The sequence below is a fragment of the Paramormyrops kingsleyae genome, chromosome 1 (genome assembly GCF_048594095.1).
Source record: "Paramormyrops kingsleyae isolate MSU_618 chromosome 1, PKINGS_0.4, whole genome shotgun sequence".
NCBI classification, from domain to species: domain Eukaryota; kingdom Metazoa; phylum Chordata; class Actinopteri; order Osteoglossiformes; family Mormyridae; genus Paramormyrops; species Paramormyrops kingsleyae.
The window spans coordinates 28886541-28913767 of NC_132797.1; the positions used below are offsets into that span (position 1 = coordinate 28886541).

At 45.5% G+C, this 27227-nt stretch overlaps 1 protein-coding gene across 4 annotated transcripts in view; it reads left to right on the plus strand.

The window, feature by feature from the left end:
* Window positions 1-10991, plus strand: part of mpp7a (MAGUK p55 scaffold protein 7a) — a 91345-nt gene extending 80354 nt beyond the window's left edge. For all 4 annotated transcript variants that reach the window (XM_072713027.1, XM_023823539.2, XM_072713021.1 and 1 more), the window contains 5 exons: window positions 233-313; window positions 2087-2180; window positions 3652-3760; window positions 4801-4944; window positions 8434-10991. In XM_072713027.1, coding sequence (XP_072569128.1) covers window positions 233-313; window positions 2087-2180; window positions 3652-3760; window positions 4801-4944; window positions 8434-8613 — 608 coding nt within the window. In that variant the 3' untranslated portion in view covers window positions 8614-10991. The remainder of the gene's footprint in view (window positions 1-232; window positions 314-2086; window positions 2181-3651; window positions 3761-4800; window positions 4945-8433) is intronic.
* Window positions 10992-27227: the final 16236 nt, after the last annotated feature.

Sequence of the window (27227 nt, forward strand, 5' to 3'; positions counted from 1 at the left end):
GAGTTAAGGGCCTTGCCCAGGGGCCAATCAGCAAAATCACTCTGCCAACCCTGGGATTTGAACAGGCAACCTTCCCATTACAGACACAGCGTCCGAACCCTCTGAGCCACACACCACCCCCACAGGATGCTGTTTTGTTTTGTTTGTTTGCTTGCTTGCTTCCTTCTTTGTTTGTTCGGTCACTAGGAACTATAAACATTTGGCCACGTCTCCTTGCTCTCTGTCCCCTCAGGTCCCACAGGGGTCGGTCTGAATGAGCTGAAGAGGAAACTGCTGATCTCTGATCCCCAGCACTTTGGTGTGACAGTGCCCCGTAAGTCTACGAACGGGGGGGTGACCCAAGTCACCTTAGTCACCCTCCCCATTCTCTAACTTCCCTGGGTTTTCAAGTTTGGTTTCCAACTCAGTCCTGGTTTACTAAGGAACCAAAACAAGATATTTCCTTACTTCCTTGGTACCCTGGAGATGAATAAATGGCCAAGATATCTTCTTAAAGTAAAAATCAGCGACTGGTCTTTTCATCATGCGGCCCATGCGTAATGAGTAAAAGAGCCACTTGCTTTGTCGTACGCATTCATCCTTCACTGCTTCATACTGGGGCCTTATCATCCTCTTCAAGGACCGTCCATCTCGAGAAGCCCCCAACAAAAGAAACAGGATGACTGAAAATGAAACTTGGCATTAATTAGGAGAAGGATCCCCCGCACACACACACACACACACACACAGAACCGCCAGATGGTTGTACATAGAACGTAAGAGTAGTGTGTAGGTGGGTGGGTTTATGATCTTTGCATTTAGGGGGTGGGGGGTGTGCCATTATGTGATGCAGAGATTTTTCTTCAGTTGGGTTAGGGGCTTTGCCTATAAATCCAAGGATGGCAGAAGGGGGGACATGTATTTTCCTACCCCCTCAACCACCCCACCCCCCCCCCGTCACTGTGCCTCACACCCTGGCATCAACACAGCCCTCCAACTCCCCAGCAAAGGACCCCAGCGGCGGCTTGTTGTACCGCCAGACCGGGTCTAAATGGGCCGCTGAGTCGAACCCATCGCCAAAAAGAACCGGGGAATTATGGGCCCGCGGGTGAAGCGCTGGCAGCCCCCAAAGCGTGTGCGCTTTTAGTACGAGCTAATTAGCTTGATTTATGTTGTAACGAGGTACCAGAGCGAGGGCGCCATTACCCAAAAAAAGAAAAGGCTAAAGGATTGTGAAGAATTAATTATGCGAGGCCAGTTTGGATGCCTGATGCTCGAAATGTCATTCCCATTATAATCCCATCTCAATATTTGGCTTAATGCGCGTTAATCGTTTGCAAATGTGACGCGTGCCTTGCTTTTCAGTTATAGGGTACGGCATGCATTTAACCTCCAAATTAGGTGGGGAGTATCCCACTTGAATGGGAGGGGCCTGCATAATTACTTTCTCATTTTTAATTACTATCAGAATGAGAATGTGTCCCCTTTAAATCCTTACTGGCACAAAGTTTTAACCCTTACTGGAGTTATTTGCCACATCTTTTTTTCAGAAATATCATGGAGAGTCTTTAGCGATAAAGGTTTTGAATAATATGGATATAATTTCTTTAGTAACAGGAGAAAGATCTTGAATAGTATGGCTGTAATTTTAGATTTTTGATGTGTTTCTGTAGGGAAACTGTTTTGTTTTGTGGCCCCAAAACATCTGCCTGCTCACAGGCATAAATCTCCTGATCCAGTAGTCAGTTACTATGGCTGGTGTGTTTTCTGGTCTAGTCGCTCGTGAGTATGTCTCTTTGAGACACATTTCTGGAGTTCTTGTGCTTCGAAGTGAGTCATGGCATTTGGTGTAGTGCAGGGGGGTGAAAGTCAGGTCAGAACCAAGGAGGTGACAGTGAACCAGTGGAAAGGGTTCTGTGATGCTTTGGAGATGTGTTGTGATTTGTCTGCCATGGGAACCACAGAGGGATAATCCTGCTTTCAGAAGGCACTGAGTTGATGTCATTCCTCCTAATGACCATTGATGGAACCGGTGTGTCAGGTTTATCTCTGCCTGGAGTTTTTCTGGGCAGGTGAGACTGAGCCCATCACTGATCCTCTGAAACAGACACCACCCGTGTGAAGAGGAGCCAGGAGAGCGAAGGGGTGGAGTACCACTTCATCTCCAAGCACCTGTTCGAGACCGACGTCCAGAACAACAAGTAAGGGGCCTCCCCGTGGGTGGCGAATGGGTGGATGATGCCTTCTGGTGCGCTAACTGGGCATTGCAATTGGCAGGGGGTGGGTTTTTTTTATGGGTGTATGATGGACCAATGAACTAAGGTCTTGCTAAAAGGGAGGTGGGGTATTTTGCCCGAGGGCGGGGCTGAAAGCCGGGGTAACGAAAAGGAGCTTTGAAATGGTTATGATGAAATAGTGGAAGTTTTTTGTTTTTTAATTCTCAACAACAGGAAGTGAGAGTGCATGGGAAGGGGGTTGTATTTTTGGCCCTGTGGTCCCGCGCTGCATGCAAAGCTCGGGACCGTGAGAGGTGAACTCGGGTGCTGGTGCATTGCGGTGAGGACGACTGAGACGAGAAAAACGGCCGAAATTACAAGGCGCACTTCTGGGCCTGGTTGTTTTTTCGTTTTGCTCCGCTGCATGTTTGCGGGACAGCGCGCCCCTCGGCTCTGCCAGCAGGGGGAGATCTCCTCAGAAGGGCCAGAGATGATCACACTTTGCTAAACTCGAATTCCTTTCTGGAGGAATTCTGGACTTAAAACTCTCTAAAAGCCTTGGTGCAGGGCTGGAATTTCACTAGGCCTTCTAGTTTATCCCGCATCAATTTTTCATCTTAAGTCAATTTTGTTGTACAGTAGCATCTTTTATATGCATATGATCTTTCTCTCTAATTTTTTGGATTGAGCAGATTGAGGATTTGACCGGGAAAAAAAGGGATTTTCTTTCCTTTATATGTCTGCCTCTTTTCCTGACTTCCTGGGTGTATCCCTTGCTTTTCAGCATTGAGATTTACATGTACACCTGCCCCCCCCCCCCCCCCCAATCTTGTGACTGCTTATTTACACATTCTTTCCTTTGCTCTTTCATTTCTCCACTAACCAAAAATATATGTCGGTATTTTATTGCTCTCATCAATGGGGAATAAGGGGTATTATGTGATGGAAAAATGTTTGTTTGGTTTAGCCCGCTCGCAAAACCTGGATTAGGTGAAGTTCGCTTTTAGAGTTTTTTTTCCACTTTTTTAACAAACAGGTGTTACTGATTTAATGTGTAACATAGATGATTATATAAAATGCGCCCGTGCCAGAATGTCTGGAATAGTGTTGTACTGACGCATGCTACAGCTTATTCAGTGGTTGAAATAGTAGCCTCTTTGATGCCCACAGAATTACATTTTTTCCCCCCTTTAATTCGGTTATTTGTAGTAGCATATTAGGACCTATAAGGAGTAATACCTTTTTTTCTGGCACATTAGATGTACTTTACTCTTCCTTCTTAATAGATATGTAGAGCCTTCAAAGTACAAAAAGTTTAGGTGGCTAAACATGTGTTGGAAGTTCTGACTAGGTTCTGTTTGCTTGTTCGCTCCAGCCCAAGCCGCAACCGTTTTGTGTACCCTGCATTCTGCCCTCATCCTGAATGGGGCGCTCTATCTCTGCCTCGTCCCCACAGGTTCGTCGAACATGGGGAGTACCGTGGCAACTACTATGGGACAAGCCTGGACTCGGTGCGCTCGGTGCTGTCCAAGAACAAAGTCTGTCTGCTGGACGTACAGCCGCACGTGAGTGACTGTCCCTCTGGCTGCTCGTCCTGCCCCATGTGAGCCCGCAGGCTAAGCGTAGGTCCAGCACGATCTCGTGAGTGACTGTCCCTCTGGCTGCTCGTCCTGCCCCATGTGAGCCCACAGGCTAAGCGTAGGTCCAGCACGATCTCGTGAGTGACTGTCCCTCTGGCTGCTCGTCCTGCCCCATGTGAGCCCGCAGGCTCAGCGTAGGTCCAGCACGATCTCGGAAACCCTGGGCTGGAGTTCCACACCTCCGGCTGCTGAGTTCACGCTCCACAGTCGCAGGCGATGCTTCTCCTCATCTTGCTGACCGACACTTCCATTAGTGGATTAGGCTTTGGGGAGCATTTTGGGAACAATTACGCCTAATTGGCCTCATTTGAAGGTTTCCTTTCTGGCTTCTCAGCATCTGGGTGGCAGTGCAACCCCCCCCCCCCCACCCACTCACACACTGGCCCGTCATTCATGCTGGGTTTAGACCCAGAAGCTCAGGCATGAGCATGACATCATCGTGGCCCTAGGAACGTCGCCACCCCCTTCCCCCATGTCCTTGGGCTGTTTTTATGGTGATATTTTTCATCTTTTTCTCCGCAAGCATAACGACACAGGGCCCGTGCTATTGAATGGATTACTCGCCCATTTCAGAATCCCACTCCGGCCAGATCAAGGAAATTCCAGGCCGGAGTGGAGCTGTCAGCCACATGTTTCGTGCGGTCCCTGTGTCACCTCACTTTCTGGGCCCTTGAACTGAGTGCTTTCCTGCCTCTCTGACAGCATGGCTGCCTCTGTCTTGCTGTCCCAGAGAAAGAGCCATGAGGTTAAAGGATCAGGCTCTTCCCGGTTTTCCCTTTCCTTGGCGTTCTCGGCACGTCGTTCCTCTAGGAACCTCAATTATTGGTCACGGCGAGTTACATGCCTTCATAATCGAGGTTCCGGGAGGATTCCCCCCAGTTCCAGAACATGAGTCACAGTGAGGTATTAGGTATGCCTCCCGCTGCCTCCTGACTGAGTTCTCCTGTCCTCTTTGACTGTTTCAGACGATAAAGCACCTGCGGACGGCCGAGTTCAAACCCTACGTGGTGTTTGTGAAGCCGCCCACCATTGAGCGCTTGAGGGAGACGCGGAGGGACGCCAAGGTCATCTCTGGCAAGGACGACAAGTGTCTGGCGAAGCCGTTTTCGGTAACTTCTATTTTTTTGGGGGGGTAGCTTCTGGGTTTAAGGGCATCAGAGTCATACTTCTGATCATTAGAATTTTACCCCTCCCCCCAATTTGTACCCCGCATGCCAACATACCTCGACTAAAAGAAAATGAGTCACTATGAAGGTACGGGTGAGGTCATCGGCACACCTTGCAAAGTCACATGAAACCGATTAGGCACAACGGTCCTGTTTGCGTTGTGTGCTGATGGCTTTTCCAGTCTGGGTTGGGGGGTGATCCAGGACTGTTGATGCTCCGCCAGGGTTCTGGAAACAGCATGGCGGGGTCCAATCCAGCTGTCATGCCGGAGACGTCCCATGCATAACCTGCTGTAAAGGTCATTGTATATTGAGAGACCCCCCCCCAGCAAAGTGAGTTGTAGGTGTGCCCCCCATCACAAATTCCCAAATTCATGTAATCTTGGAGCACTATGATCTGGGCTTTGTCTCTCATTGCGCATGCAAGTAGTTTCCACCGGGACACTGTTCCCAGGTGAAAGCTGATTGGCCCCTGGAGTGCCTCCTTCCCTGTCAATCACCGATTCAAATCATACCATTGGCTGATGATTGGCCCATACTTTTGGCCCCTCTTATGCCCCACCGGTTTAAAATAAATCCAAGAATTGCCCGAGTTTCCACCTTCTCCAGCCACCTTTGGCTAACTTGAGGTGATGGTGGTATTGCTGTATATTTAATAATGCACCGTCATTCATTCTGCAGTAGGACACTCTGATGGTGCCTTGAATTCTGAATTTGTCCTCACCCCTGGACAGTGTGTTTACTAAAATATCACTTTTATTTCAATTCTGACTGTTGGTGACTTATTTTCACGCTTAGCCCATGTTCCCCACTCAACTAATTAGGGCAGTATTTGCATATTTAATAAGCACATCACTCTCCTTTAAATGTCTCTGAGAACTACTGTTCCAGTCTGAGAAGAATTATTATTGCTGCTTGAATCTTTAGGGGACAGTGTGTGGTTCAGCAGGTTAGGATACTGGTTCAAATCCCACAGTTAGTAGAGCAGTTTCCCCATTGGACCTCTGAGCAAAGGCCTTTAACCCCCAGTTGTGCATTGCTTTGCATAAAAGCATTTACTATATAAATAAAATGTAAATGTAATGGTCTCATTCGCCATTATTTAAATTGTTTATCTTGTGAGAGTGACTGCGGTATCCATTCTGTAAGAATCACAGCCAGTGTTTTTATGAACCATGAGTTAAGTTTTGTCCTGGGAAACAAGCTTTGGAGTTTCGCTGGCCCTAAAGACGAGTGACGACACAGACATTAACGTCTGTGTCCCGTGTGCTCCCGCATAGTCGTGACGGGGATATGTTTCCTGGGGCGGGTTTGGACCACGTAAACATGTGACGGCCGGCATCTTCTACTGCACTCTGCTGTCTTTCTGTAGTCCGAAGTCGGTGTGAATGTTCTTCAGATGCCAGTTCACATTTCCCACGGGACGAAGCGTATGGACACCGACAGCATTTTAAGTGATCAGATTCAGGCTATTAACTGTCTGAAAAAAGGCCCCTGTTTTGTAAAATAACAGACATATTTTATCCCTAACCCACTGTATTTCCGCCCCGTCGTAGATCTGTTTTTACAATACAAAAAAAATCATCTATAGATACAAGAGATCATACCTAAATATTTTCATAGCTTAAACAGGCCGGTTGCTACGTTGCATTATTTTAGCCTTAGTATAGCTTTCATTATGATGTTCGGCTTTGGATTTACTTAATATAATGTGACGGTTCGCTTCACATCAAATGCACATATATTCTCGTATCATTATTTTAGTCACAGGAAGTTCAGAAATGGTACAAGAATAATTTTGATTTAATTCTGTAAAATAACTCCAAACTGCAGACCAAGAACAGTAAGTCACTGGCTATTATAAATTAATCTATTTTCCAGAAGTAGTTCTCTTTATCAGGAAGGCTCCACTAACTTCTGGAGGTCTCCCTGAACTCTTGCCATTCATCTAGCTGGAAATGAACAGGTGTAGTTTATTTGAATCCATAAAAGCTTATTTTCCATTGCGGGACAGACAGACCGCTGTACTGCCTCTGTCCCTGACTGATGTCAGGCAGTTCCAATTAGGAGTGGACTCTGGGTGCCCCAGAGAAACAGATTTCAATTTCAAAAGCTGCCTTTTGTGCTTGTTCCTGAACTGTACGAATCTGGTCAGAAAGTGTACAACCGACATTGACCTCTGAGTCAGACCGTTGGTCACAATGGACCGAAGCTGGGAACGATGTGGGTTGCTTTTGACAGCATGTCAGGTCCATTCCACTCTGGCCAAAAGGCGTTTCTCACTCTCTCTCTCTCAGCTCGGAAACATGAATGATAAAATGGTCAAGTCCCTCCCTCCGTAGGCCACGGATGCTTTGAGCGCCGTAAAAGCGCTGGATGGCGTTTTAAGCGGGCGAGTGCCAGGCAGGGAAGTCCCCGCTCGTGGTGAATGTTGTCACATGGCTAATTTTAAAGGAATCTCTTTTGCTTTGTGGTGAGTTCTTGCCGTTTTTGATTTTAGGGATAAACATATAAGGGAGAGGAAGCTACCAAAATGACGAGGCCCATTCTGGCTTCACGTGAAGGTTCCTCTGGAAAATGCTGTGATTCCGAAAGACCTATTGCTAGATCCAGACCTGTGCATTGGCGAGTGTTTGGGTGTTTGGTGACACCTGTATTGTGTGGCTCTCTCTAGCCAGGGATGCTGAGTGGGATAAATTCTGAGTTTCCCTCCAAATTGGAGTCACCCAAAGCTGTAAACTCATCAACCATTCCATGATTCCTAAGGGTGTAGTCTGTGGTGCCAACTGAACATCTGTTCAGGGTGATGGAGGTTCCCTGATACCAGAGGAGTTAAAGATATTTAGAAGCAGTGTAATGCTGTAAATCTCAACTGAAAACTGAGTCTTAACCTAAACTGAGTCTGTTTTCCTTTCAGCATTTATTTGAGTAACGCTATTTCTTACTGAGGATCTGTGCCAAGGTTCTCCGTTGTTGTGATGAAATGTGACAGGGTAATTAGATTGTCTTGGGATCTCTGCAGTATTAGAATTATGCATGTGCATGTGCACCGTGGGCTAACTAGCTCCTAAGAGTTCGCTAAATCCGGCCCACGTCAAGATTGAGACTGCAGACTGCAGCCCCGACTGCATTGGTCAGTTAGCGCTCCGGCGACAAAAGAGAGGGTCCTTACTTGGTATTTTCTTTTCAAAAATATCTCGCGTTAAAAAAAGAAAATGGCCTTTAAGGCTCGCAAGCTTTCAGAGGAAATCATGAAAATTCCTTGAGGTTTGGTTCTTTGCGTGGAAGATGGTTTGGAAGTGGTCTGCGAGTGGGTGTGGACACACATGTGGGCTCCCGGCATAAGTGGAGTTTAATTTGGCTCGTTTGCCCCCACCCCCCCCCGTCCCCTTTTATTTATCTGTTTGTTCGTTTGTTCCCCCACTGGCCCAGGAGGAAGACTTCTTGGAGATGATCAACACCTCCCGGGTGATGGAGGCCCAGTACGGCTACCTCTTCGACAAAGTCATAGTCAACGACGACCTGACGTCGGCATTCAGTGACCTAAATGGGGCGCTCAAGAAGCTGGAGACAGAAACGCACTGGGTTCCTGTAAGCTGGACGCACTCCTGAAACAGAGACGGAAATGTGGTGGGAACGACAGGAGGAAGAAGAGAGAGCGAGAAAGCGCTTGGTTAGAGACTGTCCCTTCGGTAGTTAGCGAGGTGTTCGAAGGAAGATGATGTAATTTTCCACTTCTGTACTGCTGCAGGACGCCGCGCTTACCTTACCGCCGGTGTGGTGCCCGGCCCGCGGTATTACTTTGGTGAAAACACACGGTGCCCTGGGTATGCATAGACTGTGGCCGCAAGTCGCCCACTCGGTGTGACTGCCAACCAGTGCTGTGCCAGAAAGAGCCTAGCGTGCTTTAAATAGGGATATACAGATATATATTTTTTTCGGTTTCGGTGGGAAGGTTTACATGTACGTGAAATGTCACACGCTCCTCTGCTTTCAGTGGTACCGTTGCCGGTAAAGACTGTTGAGCTTTCAAACTTTCACGGGGCGCAGGTATAATTTTTATTTAAGATAAATTAATATATTTTAATATCCTCTGCTCTTTTGCGTACATTTTTATATGCCTCTTTCTTGTTTGTGTTTTTTTTTAATTGAGACACAATGGATAGACGTGGTATTAGCGCCAGACATGATATTCAGGACTCTGCTGCACTCCAGGCACGGCGTGATGAGCTTTTTTTTTTTTTCTTTCAAGCTCTCTGTGTGTCATTTAGGAGCTATTTTAAACTGTCCGACCTTCTCCTGAAGGTGCCCAACATAACAGTTTGCCATTAAAACTACCAGACTTTGGCTCTCCGTTACAAGAAATGTTCTCAATCTTGTGTAATTAGGGTGGAGTGTAGTCTCATTTATTCTCATAAAATGAGTCTAAAACAAGGAACCTAACAGGGACTTGTAAGCATTTCCAGATTTACAACCAAAAGGACTACAAAATAGCCACTTCCAACTTAACAAGGTCCGTGTTTTTTTTTTAATTTATATATATATATATATATATATATATATATATATATATATATATATATATATATATATATAAATAAAAAGGTTGCCGGGTATTTGGGGTCTTTTTTTTTTGTTGTTCTTTTTTCTATCGAGTTTTTGTCAGCTTTCTCTGCCTTTCCTCCGGCTCACTCTCCTCCCCAATGGCTTGACTGTTTTTAGTGTGCTGAGGTGACACTGTGAAGAGTCCGTGTGACTGTAAGTGGTGTGTGTGTGCCTAAGAGGCTGAGTATATGTGTACGTGCTCCTCGACTTACGATGGAATCACTGGAACGTAGCCTAATCTTGAGTGGAAAATATCAAATATGAATATAATATGATAAATACTGTCACTGAATAAGTAAATAATTACTGCCGCTAACTAAATACCAATCGTTGAAAATTAAATAAATTTATTAATTTTAGTTTATTTGTTTAAATGGAAAAACACCATACGATGTGTTGTCTAACACTGTTTATTCTGGCGATCGCTACAGAAACTGGAAGTGTGACTGCGTGGATATTGACATCATCTGGCATCGGTAGAAAATATCGTATGCCATATCACTTGCCCAGGAACAAATCAAAATTCAAAGTTTGACTACTGAATGTGTGTTGTTGTCACCCCATCATAAAGACGAAATATAAGTCGAACCATCCTAAACCGAGGAACGTCTACATGAATATATGTGGTCTTTGTGAACCTGAGAGGAAGCTGGTTATATGTGTGCATGTTTCAGGTTTAATTGGATTAATATTTGTGGTGTATGTGTACCCGAGTGGAGACTGGCTATATGTGTCCATGTATGCAGTGTAAAAGCGTGAATATGTGTGGTGTATGTGTACCTGAGAGGAGGCTGGGTATATGTGAGATTGCATGAGGTGTAAATGCATTAATATGTGTGGTTTATGTGTACCTGAGTGGGGGCTGGGTGTATGTATGGATGTATGAGGTATAAATGAATTAATATGTGTGGTTTATGTGTACCTGAGTGGAGGCTGGGTGTATGTATGGATGTATGAGGTATAAATGCATGAATATTTGTGGTGTACTGTATGTGTACCTGAGGGGAGGCTGGATATATGTGTGGAGGTCTGATGTATATACGTGTCTCGGACAAGGGGCACTGGCAATGAAGCTTGTCTAGGGTGCTGCATGGCCTTCAGCCGGTACTGAGCACATAACATTCCGCACTGCCACTCATTACACTGGAGGCTGGCATTGCAAAGTGGTTTGTTTTCACAGGATTCCTGCTGATGCTGTGTCCCTCTCACATCTACTCCTGCATACTTTTCTCCCAGAGAAGTCATCAAGTAATTTTTGCATTGTTTTAAGTTTTCCAGTGATGCATAAAAAAATAAATATTATATGAAGACTGTTAATAGAAATCAGATTCACCTCCTGAGGAAACACAAATTTCTTTTCTATACATTAAACATGTTATACCTCAGTCTGTGGGTCAACATTGTTATTTTCTTCATTGTCATGATGGCATAATGGTTAAATACGTATTTATGTATATCTGGTATCTCTCATACTGTATGTTTTTGTATGATTTCACCACGTCCTGTTGTGAGATCCAAACCTTTAGAAGTTCACACTAAAGCCAGGCCTCCGTTGGGGTTCCGTCTTATAGCATAACGTTCTCCGTTGGAGTGAAAGTGGGCCTCAGTTGGTGATAGGCTAATTGCTGGGCAACCTTGCCCCATAGGTGTAGTCTCCATCTGTGTAAACAAGTAGCACCTTCTGATGAGTGGACTTCTCCATGTCTCACATGTGCAGACTCAGCCTTTGATCTGCCTCTCTTACTGGTACGTAAGCATGGAATAATATTTTTTTTCCATTCACCAGTAATTAGCAGAGATGCCATTAGCATGTGTGTGGATCTTCACTGAGGAAAAGGCCTGAGCACTTCCCCTCCTCCCCCATCCCAGGATGTTGACCATTTGCGTCAATTAAATGGCTAGGTCTGAGCATTACCCAAATTGCTAATTCAGATGTCTTTTGGCCCTTCAGAACAATAGCAGCAGGAATCTGGAGAAGTCTCGAGTTGCCCACGGGGGTGTGGTTTCGGGTGCAGTGGGGTGGGGTGACTTTCCCAAGCTGCTTGATGATATTCCAAAACAAACTTTGAGCCAAACGGGTCAAGAAACCTTCAGATTTCCTCTTTCCACGCAGTTGACTTTGATGGCAGAAGGATTGGCTTTTGCGGGCAGTGGGAGAGCCGTGATTCGGGAAGGTCGGGGGAAGGCGCTTGTGGCCGGCGGGGAAGTTCTTGGACTTTCTGTGAGGTTCGCACCCTTGCTTAATTGGGATCCAGGGTGGCAATGTAACACGGCATCTCCGAAGTGAGCTGTCTGGTACTTGGTGTACGGGAAGTGAGAGGGCCCTCTCCACTGCCTTCCAGAAGCTGTCAAGCTCAACGATCCATGTTTAACACGAGAAATGCCCCGTGTCGTTCCGGCGTCCGGCATGCCGGAGCTGCGAGCCGGCAGAGGCCTGGGTGTGACCAGCAGGGTTTGGATGAGTGCTGCGTTTCCCAAGACACCCATGCTGTTCTGATACAACACGAGGTGCCAGGTGGGGGCAGTAGTGGGATCATATGTGTTAGTGTTTTGGTTCTGCGGCTGTTCGTTTTTGGGTCGCTTGCTTTATGAGGTGTCTCAAATTTTTTTCTCCCCCAGTCCTGCCTCCCATCATTTCCCCCCTCAGATTTTTGTGCCCATGTGCCTATGACACCCCTAGGCGTTTCCCACCTGGGACGGACTCAAAGCGTGAAAAGGAAGCAATGGTTTTCAAAAATATATTTTTTATGGAATTTAATTAGGAAGTAATGAAGAGAAAATATGCTGGGGAAGAAAAATCTTATGGTGTAGAATAGTCGAACCTTTTTAGCTTAAACAGTAAATTGAATTTCAGACTGTTCAGAACAGAACAGTTTAGGGGTTGTGAACTCAAAGACCAGTAGTCAATTCTTGTTCTCCTCTGAGCTTGACAACATTGACCTATGACTTCTAGCCCTTGATGTAGCAGTGGTGCATTTAGCAAAGTGTTCTAGGTGATGTCATGGACTTGACCCAGATGTTTCACCTTCCTTTCCTTCTCTGACCCGTCGGCTCTGCCCGGGCTACTGCTGAACGCTCTGAAACCCTTGCGTCGCCCTGCCTTCTGTGTGTTGCGCACTTCAAAACCAGAGAGGACAGAAACACATGTTCCCGTATTGGGTTTCCCTGTGTGTGCCACAGACAATCAAGCCTGCTGGAAAAGAGCAGCACTCCATTTACCAGGGAGAAACATTATGTCTGTGCTTGACAACCCCCTGGACCGGGGCTCAACAGCGCCACCTGCAGGAAGGTTCATCAAAAAAGTTGCAATGGTATGTAATCAGTGTGAGACTTCAACCTTGCCCAGGATATGCATTCATGTAATTGTATGTACATGCATGTGGGTGTAAATTTGTTGGACATCCAAGGTCACGGAGCCCTTTGAAGTACATGAGGTACTAAAATAGATCCTGATTTCAGGTCATACTTCTTACATGCCCATAACACCTGACTGATTTTAAAAACCAAATAACAATAAAGCATCCTTTCCGTGTAACTTCTCCTTGAAACAGCATTAGCATGCTCTGCAGGGAAATGGCTTCCCCAGTTAGGAAATAAATTCATGAGCTCAAAAAAAAAATCTAAGCCACCCCCATGTAACTCTAATGTTTTAACAATGTGGTTTAAGAATGCTGGGATTCGCAGTATTGTTAAACTTTCATCTCAGACAGGGAAGATTAATGCTGTTGTATTTCACAGGTTCTGTGAGTGTGCCCGATGCCTGTAAATTCCCAGACTGACCCTCTGATTTGGCCACGGATTGGCCCAGGATCTGGGTCACACTGATCTGGACATGCGAGGTTGCCCCAGGAGGCTTGGACGGTCACGTGTCTGACTCTCATCACATGTCCAGTGTCATTCTTGATGGGTTTGCGGAAGTAGTTGTAAGGGATGACTCACCCATCGACGTTTTGATTTACTGTGCTAAATTATGCTGTCACAGTAGACATCCTGAGTTTCCCTCCATGTCGTAAGTTATATGACAAATTGCTCGCATTGCCCTTCAAAGCGGGGGGGGTAACCTCCTCCAACTGTGAGCATTTTTTTTTTTTTAAATGGTGGAATTCAGTAACAAAGTTTCTTCTCTTTCACTGAAGATATATAGGGGGAGATTTTACCTGCTCCTGCGCCTTTTGTGGGTTCCTGGCCCAGCCCTGTCTCAGTGCAATTAACGGCATATTACCTCATGTCTGTAGGCAGGAGTCCCCGTGGCCTGTTACCTTGAGTTGTCGCCGTTCAGCTAGAAGCTCATAATGGTAGCCGAACCCACGAGGGCACCCAGACGTACGGCCCAAGGTCTCCCCCCAGCCAGGCGCCCAAAGGGGGGGGGGGCTAGGCCCCAAGGGTTATGCTTATAGGCTAGCTCATCATGGATGTCTCAAGTGACTACGAGGAAATAAGGTTAGGATGGCGGCACTATGGAAACAATCGTGACGTCTGTGGATTAAAACCAGACCATGGGGGCCTGAGATAGACTGTGTTAAAGAAGCACAAAAGGATAGCTTTGTGTTTTATTAACCACTTCTTTGGTTCCACCTTGGGGCTGAACTGGTCGGCCTCTGAACGCTAATGATAACTCTTCTACCCAGACCCTTGGTGTTGAGTGCTAAAAGGCAGAGTGGCCGTTTTATGTCTGTACACTATAGTGGAATTGTTGTCCTCTTGGATTTTAGCTGATATATAGAAGAGTTTTTGGGAAATGAGGTTGGTCATGACTAGTCATTAACTGAATATGTAGTTGAACTGTGGTACAGGTTCTGTTACTCCCTCAAAAGTATCAAAAACAAACATTTTTTCTCCCTGAATTGCGCTGGTTGGGACGTATCCTGTATTTTTTGTTCTCATATGGGGTGCCTCTGAGTGCCCATTGTAGTGTTTGGCTTCTACAAGGTTTTGGTTTCCATGTAGGTGGAGAGCTGGCATTCTGTTCCCAATAATTGCCATTTCTGGCTGAGCTGCAAACAATTTTGTACTGAAACCTAACCAAATGACGGTCCGGACATCTGCTTTCATGTTGTGGGATGGGACCCTCTGGGGTGATGGCTTCTCATAAGGATCTCTGCTGTGGACAAACTCTGAGGTAGTCAGGCTGCTCATCTTCAGCATGGATTAGAAGGAACATGCTGGTGGGATTGAATGTGACATGAAAGGCAAAATGAAGTGCAAACCACCCGATGTCCGTCTAAACGAATGGTGCCCTGTGTCAGTCTGAACGAGAGAAAACCCTACAAAAATAAAGGCATAGCTGAGACTAGGTTTGTTTATGTGAAGGTGTCCTGATTACCATTTCCATTCTTACCGATCCGTAACATTTCCTTCATTGGACAGTGTCCACACGGACATGGCTTGTAATTCATCATCTTCAATAAAATCCAAGGAAAGACTACAAAAACATTACATAGCCTAAGTAAAACAGTAAACAGCCTCCATACTACGTCCGTGATTTATTTTTTTTAGGGTTACCCGGAGGAGATGTCTTTGTTCATGAGAAGTAATGAAGACATTAAGCTTTACCTCATGATTGTAGATAGGTGAAGAAAATGTCATTGGGACAACAGTAATAGGCAATAGGTAATGCAGAACTGCCGCTGACTGTCAGGATCCTTTCAGCTTCTGCTAAGAACAGCTTCCAGAATCTTGGGTCAGGACTCTTGTCTTTGTAATGGCATCACAGGGTTGATTTTATGTGGCACTCTCCATGTTGTCACGGTGATGTGACGGGGGAAAAAATAACGATAAACAGGCCGGATATGAAATCATTGGCTGGGATGAGAATACAGCCCGTAACATGGGAGCAGAATGGGGGCCAACAGAGTTTAATGGAATGAGAAGCCAAAGGGGAAACTTCAGCAACGCAAACATGCCGGAGAGGTAAGAACGACGACAGAAACCGATTAAACTGCATTTTTGTTGTTAGCACGTTAGCATGGTCAGAGGGCCCTGGGCTATTTCAGTTGTCCATAGGCTGCCTACTATTTCCTATGATGGTGTATTTATCGACCAGGGACAAGGGGCCCAGGGATTGCGGACCAACCCACGATTAAATTTGTTGAATAGAGGAGGAAGGTCCCCATCGATATAATTTAAAAAAATGTTCACAATGGAACATGGACTTTATTTTTCAATATGGGACAATCAACTTGAGGTATAAAATTTTATGAAACACAGTTTGTTACTGTCCCTTTTTAACAGAGGCCCGTTGTTAATGCACCCCTGGTAACAGCAAAGGTGTTTTTTTTGTTAAGGATGTTAAAGAACTATCCTACCATGCACAAGCATAATGAACATGAGCGCCAGTGTTCATAGGGTTACGATGGTTTATCAGCAGAGTTGTAGAAGGTCATGCAGGGGTTAAGGGACTGGAATTTTTAAACCCTTGGGTTTCAGATTCAAATCTGAGGAGGGGAAATGTTTTTGAACCTTTGGGGCGGGTCCTTTGCGTGATTAGCACCGGTAAATGTTCAAATATACACTCACCTAAAGGATTATTAGGAACACCTGTTCAATTTCTCATTAATGCAATTATCTAATCAACCAATCACATGGCAGTTGGGGGTGTGGTCCTGGTCAAGACAATCTCCTGAACTCCAAACTGAATGTCAGAATGGGAAAGAAAGGTGATTTAAGCAATTCTGAGCGTGGCATGGTTGTTGGTGCCAGACGGGCCGGTCTGAGTATTTCACAATCTGCTCAGTTACTGGGATTTTCACGCACAACCATTTCTAGGGTTTACAAAGAATGGTGTGCAAAGGGAAAAACATGCAGTATGCGGCAGTCCTGTGGGCGAAAATGCCTTGTTGATGCTAGAGGTCAGAGGAGAATGGGCCGACTGATTCAAGCTGATAGAAGAGCAACTTTGACTGAAATAACCACTCGTTACAACCGAGGTATGCAGCAAAGCATTTGTGAAGCCACAACACGCACAACCTTGAGGCGGATGGGCTACAACAGCAGAAGACCCTACCAGGTACCACTCATCTCCACTACAAATAGGAAAAAGAGGCTACAATTTGCACGAGCTCACCAAAATTGGACAGTTGAAGACTGGAAAAATGTTGCCTGGTCTGATGAGTCTCGATTTCTGTTGAGACATTCAAATGGTAGAGTCAGAATTTGGCGTAAACAGAATGAGAACATGGATCCATCATGCCTTGTTACCACTGTGCAGGCTGGTGGTGGTGTAATGGTGTGGGGGATGTTTTCTTGGCACACTTTAGGCCCCTTAGTGCCAATTGGGCATCGTTTAAATGCCACGGCCTACCTGAGCATTGTTTCTGACCATGTCCATCCCTTTATGACCACCATGTACCCATCCTCTGATGGCTACTTCCAGCAGGATAATGCACCATGTCACAAAGCTCGAATCATTTCAAATTGGTTTCTTGAACATGACAATGAGTTCACTGTACTAAAATGGCCCCCACAGTCACCAGATCTCAACCCAATAGAGCATCTTTGGGATGTGGTGGAACGGGAGCTTCGTGCCCTGGATGTGCATCCCACAAATCTCCATCAACTGCAAGATGCTATCCTATCAATATGGGCCAACATTTCTAAAGAATGCTTTCAGCACCTTGTTGAATCAATGCCACGTAGAATTGAGGCAGTTCTGAAGGCGAAAGGGGGTCAAACACCGTATTAGTATGGTGTTCCTAATAATCCTTTAGGTGAGTGTATGCAACCGGCTGAAATCGTTGTTTTGCAATAGGTGCAGAAGCAGGGACTTAAGAATACAGCTTAGTGATTGAGATCAGATGTGTAGCTGGTGGGGCTGGTCCGCGGGATCGCTGATCAGCAAGTGCATTACTGACTGAGTATGTTTCAAGACTATTGTGCTTTAATATGGAGTGTAAGACTGTGGTGGTAGGTCGGGTAATGATTAATGAACCAGCCTAAAGCTACAGGTTAGAGTCCCATAGACATTGCTGTTGTACTCTTGAGGTAATTTCTGCAAACACCCAGCTACAGAAAATCGTGCTTTGTAGTTAAACTGGGGAAAAGGTTCCATGCTCAATGTGTGGCATGTATGTGAAGTAGCAAACACGACCACCCAGTAATGAACACTGATATATCTCATACTCCCTGTGACACGACTGGGACCCAGACCTGCCCAGTGCTGGAAAGCTCTGTTCCCCAGAAGTCTGAGCTCATTCTGTAAGTGGCTTGGCACCCCAATGCGAGAGATGGAGCAGGCGTTCCTGACACCTCCAGGCACGAGCCCCCCTGTGTGGCGAGCTTGATGGGATGTCCACATCATACCAGCTTCACCGTGAGTCCAAAGACCAACAATCACTTGAGAGTGACACATTCACCCTCTGGCACAGCCCTAGTTTGTTTAAATTCCCTTCAGAAGGACTGGTGACCCGTGTTATCGTTTCCAAATGGAGGTTCTCCTTTCCTCAGCGACACAAGGAGAACCAAAGCAGCCTAAATGTTATTCGAAAGAAAGGTGGGGGTTGTGCAATCGGTCTGGTTTTCTGAGGAAGAGTAACAAGACTCTATATGATTTTTCAGTAGGTCATGTCCCTTTACGGGGTGATGTAATCCCCAGTAAAGCGATATCAGAACCGCAGTATGTGTTCAGCAGATGAGCCTATGGTGTGCTGGACCTGGCTGATATATGACCAAGTTTGCTTGTAGGGGACAACACTGTGAAAAGTGTTCCCAGTCCATTAGGTCCACAATGGCTTATGTAAACGGAACCGGAGGTAGGCCGCTCTTCAAAGTAGAGTCTCTTTTTGGCAGATGCAAAGAACACCATTGACAGCAATTTGAGTGTAGAAAAGAATTCTACAGGGTACTTTGTCATTTTTGGTTTTTTTTAGTGCTAAGCAAATGCAGGAGCAACAGTTGTTTTGCCTCTAAGGTACAGTGATCCTGCATGGCAGCAGCTTCTGGTGCTGTGAGGAGATATTTGGGTGGCCCTGGGACTGGGCTGCCTGGCGGGCGGGGGGAGTGGGGGGGGGATTGGTTCCAGAGGTACTTGCTAAGTATTGTGGAGAGTGAGCTTCAACAGGCCAGGTCAACAGCCGGTAGACGCGGGGGCTCTCTATGAATCAATCACAGCACCAGCCCCAGGGAAGCATCCCGGCCCCGTGTTCCATGTGTCATCATGCAACCCATGAAACCAGAATAAAGTGAACGTGCAGGGAACAGAGGCGCTTCTCTGGCTGCAGAATCGCTGATTATTGCACTGACCAGTCCGGTAAAATGGGTGGGTGGGTGGGTGGGTGGGTGGGGGGGGGGGCAGGGGCTCTGATGGTAAAATTTGCCAAGCGGGGATATATAATGTGCATTGAAATATGGGAGGCAGCATTTTGTTTTTCCAGTATGGGCCGATCTCGTAATATACAGGATGGGTGACAACTCTATCCCAGTGTTTCGCAGCCCAGTGGGATACTGGCCGTGGACCAGTACCAGTCCGTGGACTAGGGGTTGGAAATCCCTACATTAGGCAACTAGAGCACCCTGTTTTTGCAGTAAAAATTTACTCCATATTTAAAGTGGGAAACAAAATAATTCTTCCAAGTACTACTTTAGAAAGATCAAGACTTTTAGGATCATTGAACCTCAGGAATTTGATTTCCAGCTTGAAATTGACCTTAATTTTCAAACTCTGCAATGATTAAAGCCATAAATTGCATATGAGCAGTCAAAGTCATATCTACTTATCTGTTTGGTTTTGAAAAACTCAGATATACCCTGGTGTCACCCCACCCTCCAGTTCCACAGTGCAAAGCTCTTCTGTCCATCACCTTCTTCCACTAATAGGTTGAGGCAGCAGAGCAAGTGATAACCTTTAAGCCGTCAACAGTCAAAGCAAAGAGCCTCTTCTAGGCTCTGTTTACACCACTGCCCCCCTGGGAAACGTGGACGTGATCATGAAACAAAAGTGAAAAGGCGTTATGATGTGATAATGTGTTGCTGAGCGGGACAAAGCCACAAAAGAACCGCAAGGCTGTGGATTTAAAATAACAACGACATGGTTCAAGACGGGGAGAAGTGGAGAGAGCGCAAGCGAGGGAAGAAAAGAAAGAGAACTTCTGTGTTTCGATTTAAGTATGTTGAGTGATTTTGAAATAGTAGACTTGAGCTGCTATCTGCAAAGCGGAGCTGCGACGCTGGGATCCAACAGGGCTCAGGTCCGGCGGTCTCAGGTCTGGTAGAATACGCCCAAGTGCTTCGGGCAAAGCGTGGCCGCGTTGGTGTGAGCCTGGGATTGAGGGCCAGGCTCACCTTGGCTGAACCCTCCAGGGAACCAGCCCAGAGGTCACCGTACAGAAGCTCCCAACTGCTCCTGTGTTCTGCACCCGCCAGACCGCTTAAGTCCCGCCTCCGGCCCCCGGCCCCCGGCCCCAGGGACGCAGTCCATAAGCACTTTTCCAGCATTTGGAATAAAACTCCAAAAAAAAAAAAACAAAACAAAATATGAACCACTTTTTTTGTAATAACATTCTTGCCGATGGTTTGTGCTATGAGGAATCCCTTTGCTATTGGTTTAATGTAACTTTACCGTACTTTAAAAGTCGATTTTCCTGGACTGGTGTTCCCTGTCTTAACCAGTTTATTTCTTGCCCCAGTAAAATCCCACTTGTGTTACAGGATCCATATGCATAGGTGCTTAAGGACAGATATGCAGCCTGCCCCATTATCCTCTCTTACATCAATAACCAAAATATTTTCAAGTGGTGATTAAATTCTGTGAGGTCATACTGTCTGGTCCAAAAAAAAAAAAAAAAAAAAAAGCTGTCTTCACAGGTCTTTGTGGACGAGAGAATTTAAAGTTGTGGAGCAGAAACATTAAATGTGGCATCTCTGCTGCCTGTTATTACCACTGTTTTGATAACGTCTCTTTTTGAGAAAACTCGGAATCCGCTACATGCCAGCTCCAGTTGGTTAAAAATAAAAATAAATAAAAGCGTGGAATAAAGACCTTGTCGGATTCAACAAGGAGAATGGCAGAGGTTTTGGCTGCCGTCGTCGAACGGGTTGTACAGTAACTAAACGGCTGGTTCTGTCTACAGTGCAGGACAGGTCCGTCATTGCTTTTTTTTTTTTTGTAAATCTATATATCCATAATTTTTTTTTTTTTACTTCTATATTTGACAGGCAACAATCCGCTCCAAAGAAAAGCCTTGGCTCCAGTGACCTGAAAATACACACAGCACTCAGAAGCCATAATTACTGGTTTATGTCCACCAGGCTGCTGCAATGATACTCATTGTAACGCAAAAAGTGCTTTCAAGAGTATCTGATTCTGTTTTCTTTACCGAAATGGTTTTGTAAAGAAACCTTCAACTTTATTGTTACTATTTTATAGTTGGATTATTCCCACTCTGACCCCTCTCTGGGGACGGAGGAACTCAGCGGTTTACTTTTGTGTTTCCAATGTATTGATTCCATTTGAAGGGTCATTAGCGTCCAAAGTGATGCCACTAGCTGTCTCCTTACATGGGAACCAGCTGCATAACATCAGACAGTTTTGTGTTAAAGTTATCAACACTTAAGATTTTATTTATGCATCAAAAGACTAGTGGGACATCTCAGAAACGTAATGACTGTTGGTATGTTAAATGTCAATATTTATTGTGCCAGCTGTGAATCAAGCACGCCACCAGGGTGAGCATAAATGTGGATCGACATCTGTTTCTAGACGCTGGGAACAAATTGAACGGGGAGCGATCCTGCCTCTCCAAACTGCTCTCGCTTGAGCCGCTCTGCTTCCGTCAGTCGGCCCGGCACAGATCCACATCGGCCCTCGAGGCGGGCGGTTTGTCAGTGTCAGGTGAGCCTGAGCCTGTACCCTACCATCTGGAGTGTGCTGCAGCATTGTCAGACACTGAGAGCATCCCTTAAAATTGACTTATATCTAACTGAAACAATTTGCATAAATTACAGATGTGATTCATGCCGCATGGGCCGCCTGAAGACCAGAAGATGCTTTAAAGCCCTGCTTTTCTCAGTAAAGGACTTAGGCTTTCTTTGGCAGCCCCTGCCTTGTCCACTTCACCTATTCAAAGTGGTGGAAGAACAGAGCATTTTCCATAAATTAACCTCACACTGCATTTGCTGTTCAGTCAATAAAACTGTGCAGTTACTTATAATGGGCAAACACTGCAGCCTTTGATGTTCAGTACAAAAGAATGCCATTATTTGACATCGAATTGTGATAGCTAAATTAACAAACTACTCAACAATTTATTCAAAGTATTGCATTTGTAGTAATTTGTTGCATGGAAAAAGTTGTATGACAAGGTTGTCATGCTGCTTGTTCATTATACGTCGCTCTCAATTAATCACACGCGATCCGAAGTGGACCTGGACACGTGAGAAGCGAAAGTGTGCCAGACAAAGAGAGGCCAGACCTGACATCATTTAAATCTAATAATCCCAAACTGTGCTTTTGTTAAAGGAAGCTCACTCTCCCTGATTGTGCTGTTTGGAATAGTCAGCTCTCCAATGTGAATTTTGTCTGGCTCTTTCCCTGACGCATTTAACCTGGATGAGGAACATGAAACAGGTATGTGAATGATTGAACGATGACAAATGAGTGAAAATAATATGATAAATTTAAAGCTGATGCAGAAAATTGAGGGACCTTTCAGCTCCTTCATGCTCACTATATAAAGTTTTTTAAATAGAATCTCTGTGTGTGTGTGTAATATAATATAAATAATATAGGTCCCTGGTGAACGGTCGCCCTAACATCACACGTCATAAAAGTCCTCAAGAGACTAGTGCTGGACCATCTCAAACATCAGTTGAGCTCCAGTCTGGACCCACTGCAGTTTGCCTACTGCCTTGAGGTTAGGCTTGAAGATGCCATCATCTACCTGCTTCAGCGAGCCCATTCTCACTTGGACAAAGCAGGTAGCACTGTGAGGATCATGTTTTTTTTTTTATTATTATTTCTCCAGTGCCTTTAACACAATCCAGCCTACACTACTGCATGAGAAGCTCCAAGTGATGCAGGTAGATGCCTCAACAACCTCCTGGATTATTGAATACCTGACGGACAGACCACAGTTTGTGCAGCTGAGGGGATGCATGTCTGAGCAGCTGGTTAGTAGCAGTGGGAGTCTGGCTACAGGGAACTGGTGAATCGCTTTATGGCATGGTCTGGGAATAACCACCTCCTCTTGAATGTGACCAAGACATAGGAGATGGCTGTGGACTTTAGGAGGACCAGGATTAAGCTGAACACGTTTTCCATGCTAGGAGAAGAGGTGGAGGTGGTAAAGGGTTACAGATACCTGGGTTTTCACCTGGACAACACTGCAACACTGTAGACTGCTAAGGCTGTCTACAGGAAGGGACAGATGAGACTACTTCTTGAGGAAGCTTAGGTCCTTCAATGTGTGCAGCAATATTTTACAAATCTGTTGTCGCAAGTTTTATTTTCTATGCAGTCATCTGTTGTGGCAGCAGCATCAGAGAAGGTGAAGAAGCTGAACAAACTGTTTAAGAAGGCTGGCTCTGTGCTGGGGCCTTGAGAGTTGGTTGTGGAGAGAAGGATGTTGCATAAGATGCTCAACGTTATAGACTGCTTAAGATCCACTGCAATAAGGATTGTTACAGGAGGTCATTCCTGCCCAAGACAGTAACCATCTATAACCTTTCTGTACTGGAAGAGGAGTTTCCTTCTCTGAGGTAACACATAATGCACAAAGCACATTTACATTTATTTTGCACACTAAAGGTATATCTCAATTGTATTTTTTTAATGTAGTACAGTACTTCTTGCATATTTGTAATACAAAAGCAATACAAAAATTTCCTTTTGGAGATAAAGCAATCTGAAATAAACAAACGTGTGTGCGTCTGTTTCTATGTAGGCCTATACATACAGTTTTTGTTTTATATGTATTTTTAGTCCAATCAGAAGCCTGCTTTTGCATGCCAGACTAAATCAGTGGTTTTGCTTTGTTAAGCTGTTAAGTTTTAGGGCTGCATTGTGTAGTCTATGTAGGTGAGTGAGTGTGAGCGAGTGGGTGGGGGAGGAACAGGTCCTTTAATTTCCTTAGTAAACCACCTTGGTTGTCGTTTCCTAGATTTAGTTTTGCTGGAAACAGGTATGAAGTCCTCTTGCACTTTTGCTGTTTTGACCACTTTAAATCATGTATAAGATGTTGCTTGTTGGCCATAACTGATTACAGAAGCATCATATACTTTGATGGGAACTAATGTGTAGCCAAACTGTTTTCCAGCAAGCTGACAGACTAATTTTTCTTGCACAATTATTTTTATATTTATAGTTATTCCATAACAATTGATGCCCCCAGCTGGAGCTTAGGCTACAGGGCCCCAAACACAATAATACAGAGTAATGTCATGGAAATCCAGAATTTTTCTAGGCTGTAGTCATTAGTAGCGCTCACAGAAATAAATGGTACACATTGGAAGTAAAATATGCATTTAATATTTCCTTTGTTATTTTCAACTAATCCATGCAAATAAAACAGAAAATTAACATAACTGGGCGTTTTTGGGCTTTCCTAACATTATTTAGACTCATATTCATTGTAAATATTTCAGATCTTTTTGATATTGTGTGTCAGAGTGATTATAATTTGCCATAACCTGCTTAAGTGCAGGTATATTCCAGTCAAATAAATTGCGTGGGATCTGACCAGTTTGAGGAACTGTGTGTGGTTTATCTGTTAAACTGACCACTGAACTTTAACATAAACAGGGGAAACACTTAATAATGTTATAATCACAAATAACGCAAATGCTTCGCCAGGAACCCCTGAGTTCCATCACAAGCGACTGTCTCTGTGAGTGAGTGGAGTCTTTGGCTCTGTAACCCTTCTTGATGGTGTCTGTATCTCATGGCCCGCTGTTCCCTTGCAGGCTGCTCTTCCAGTGTAGGTATTGAGGCACTGAGGTTGTCTGTCAGGTGGCTGAGGTGAGTAGAGTTGCATCACGTCTTCCAGTAGCTGCTCCAGGACCCTCGCAGGTACAGTAGAGCTCAGCCTGGCAAATGGTCAGTGTTAGGGTGTACTCACACTTGGCCCGGTTGCCTTGTACCATGCCTGAGCATGATTGTCCCCCCGACTTGTCTGTGCCCACATTGTGCTTAACGTTCCGGGCCTGATCATGCTTTCATCATCACTGTACAACGTTTTGATTTGAAAATGTAGGAAGAAAAGTGCTCTTGCACAGCACAATGGAGCTCATGATTACTGTCCTAATTTTATGGCTGATTTGGAGTCATTTTGGGCATGCAGACACATGGCCCTCATATAGATCCATGCTTTAAACTTATGGTGCTGTGATGTGATGAACGAAAGACTCAAAACCGAAGACTGGAGAGATGAGCTAATCAATTATTTTTCCGGCTCAGACTGCCTTGGTTAGCTAATTGGGCTGTCACGTGATGAACGAACGACTCAAACCCGAAAACTTGTCAGATAAGAGGCGAGGTGAGCGAATCATAGACTAAAGACCCAGGTAAACAGTGAATTAATATTTTCTGTTTCTTATAGCATTATAATTTTGTCTTGTTTGTAGTGTGATCAACATTTGTGTAAGCAGTAGATGTGTTAGGGAGGTAACAGGTAACATTTTAATTATATTTTGCTAAAATGAACGAAATGACTCGAAAAAAAGATTCGTTCATTTTGCTGAACGAGACTCAAAGGTCCGAGTCGGTAAAATGATCCGAACTTCCCATCACTAACCTGTACCTCTGAGGAGGGGGCAGTGTAGCACCGGCGGGGCGCATGTGCCAGCATGCCCCGCGTGCAGTTGTAAATAGCTCTTGTTGTATTGTTATTATTAATGTTAATGGTTACATTTCCTTATTGTTGCTCGTGTGTTTACCCGAGTCCTGTGTGTACCCGGTCGGATCCTCGTGTGCAGTTAGCTTATGTAAATCTCCCACCGTGTGTGCATCCCACAGTTCGGCACCTGACAACCTTGTATTTCCTATATGTAATAGATTAGGTGCTCGTTTGGTGCCTGATGTATTCCTTTCCATGACCGATAATAAAGAGCGCGCTCTGTCAGGCAAGCGAGTTTCTGTGTGTCTCTCTGCTCCCGCGATGCCTCGGTCCACCCGAGGCCGCAGAAACGTCTCATTTTGTCAGTGTGTAACTTGGTGGGAATCTTACCTTCAGACAAAATCGATGCAAAGGCCTGTTTGACCTCAGCACCCATCTCTGCGCATTTGAGGTGGAAACCTCTGTATCAACATCCGTAATAAAATTTGAATCCCCTAATCAGAATATCTCTAGCAAACTGAGTTTTGTGTTATATGTGCAATACAATAATTTTAGTGATTAAGTTTTTTTTTTTTAAGGCGGCATATCTGAAAGTCTGACCTGTATGTTTGGGCTAAAGTAAATAATAATAGGAGGAATAAAACTCACCGACCACTCAGCATGTAAGTCAGCAGTACACTTTATTTTTGTTTTCATGGCACTTATATTATAAGCATACATGAGGCTGCTACATTGGCTGACCTGTCCTTCACCTCCCTCTCCAGGTCCAGTTTACAGATCTTTCATGGCTGGACTGTGCCGACTTTGTGCCGTTTGGGAAAGGTCGTCTTTTGTTAAATTGCCTTTTCTTCTTCTCGGGAGCCTTCCCCAAATCACTTTGTGATTTTATTTGTCTCCGGTCTCGTTTAGACCTCAGCCTGGGTGCCCCTGCCCTGTCTAACTGGGTGCTCCTGCCTCTGCGTTGAAGCTGCTGTCTGTCTATCTTTTCCACGTCTGAGCTAGCCTTGTCAAGTGGGCTGCTCTCCTGCTGTCCGTCATCTTTCTGCACGTCTGAGCCAGCCTCGTCCAGAGGGCTGCTCTCCTGCTGTCCGTCATCCTTTTCTTTGTCTGAGCTAGCCTTGTCAAGTGGGCTGCTCTCCTGCTGTCCGTCGTCTTTCTGCACGTCTGAGCTAGCCTCGTCTAGAGGACTGCTCTCCTGCTGTCCGTCATCTTTCTCCACGTCTGAGCTAGCCTCGTCCAGAGGGCTGCTCTCCTGCTGTCCATCATCCTTTTCCGCGTCTGAGCTAGCCTCGTCCAGAGGGCTGCTCTCCTGCTGTCCTTCATCTTTTTTCAGGTCTGAGCTAGCCTCGTCAAGTGGGATGCTCTCCTGCTGTCCATCATCTTTCTCCACGTCTGAGCCAGCCTCGTCTAGAGGGCTGCTCTCCTGCTGTCCGTCATCCATTTCCATGTCTGAGCTAGCCTCGTCCAGAGGGCTGCTCTCCTGCTGTCCATCATCCTTTTCCGTGTCTGAGCTAGCCTCGTCTAGAGGGCTGCTCTCCTGCTCTCCATCATCTTTTTCCACGTCTGAGCCAGCCTCGTCCAGAAGGCTACTCTCCTGCTGTCCGTCACCCTTTTCCGTGTCTGAGCTAGCCTCGTCAATTGGGCTGCTCTCCTGCTGTCCATCATCCTTTTCTATGTCTGAGCTAGCCTCGTCCAGAGGGCTGCTCTCCTGCTGTCCGTCATCTTTTGACAGGTCTGAGCCAGCCTTGTCAAGTGGGCTGCTCTCCTGCTGTACATTATCATCTTGTTTGCCAGCAGGGCAATCACTGGCTATCTCATGGCCGCCTTCAGTCATGGTAGCCGTGTCTATATCTCTTG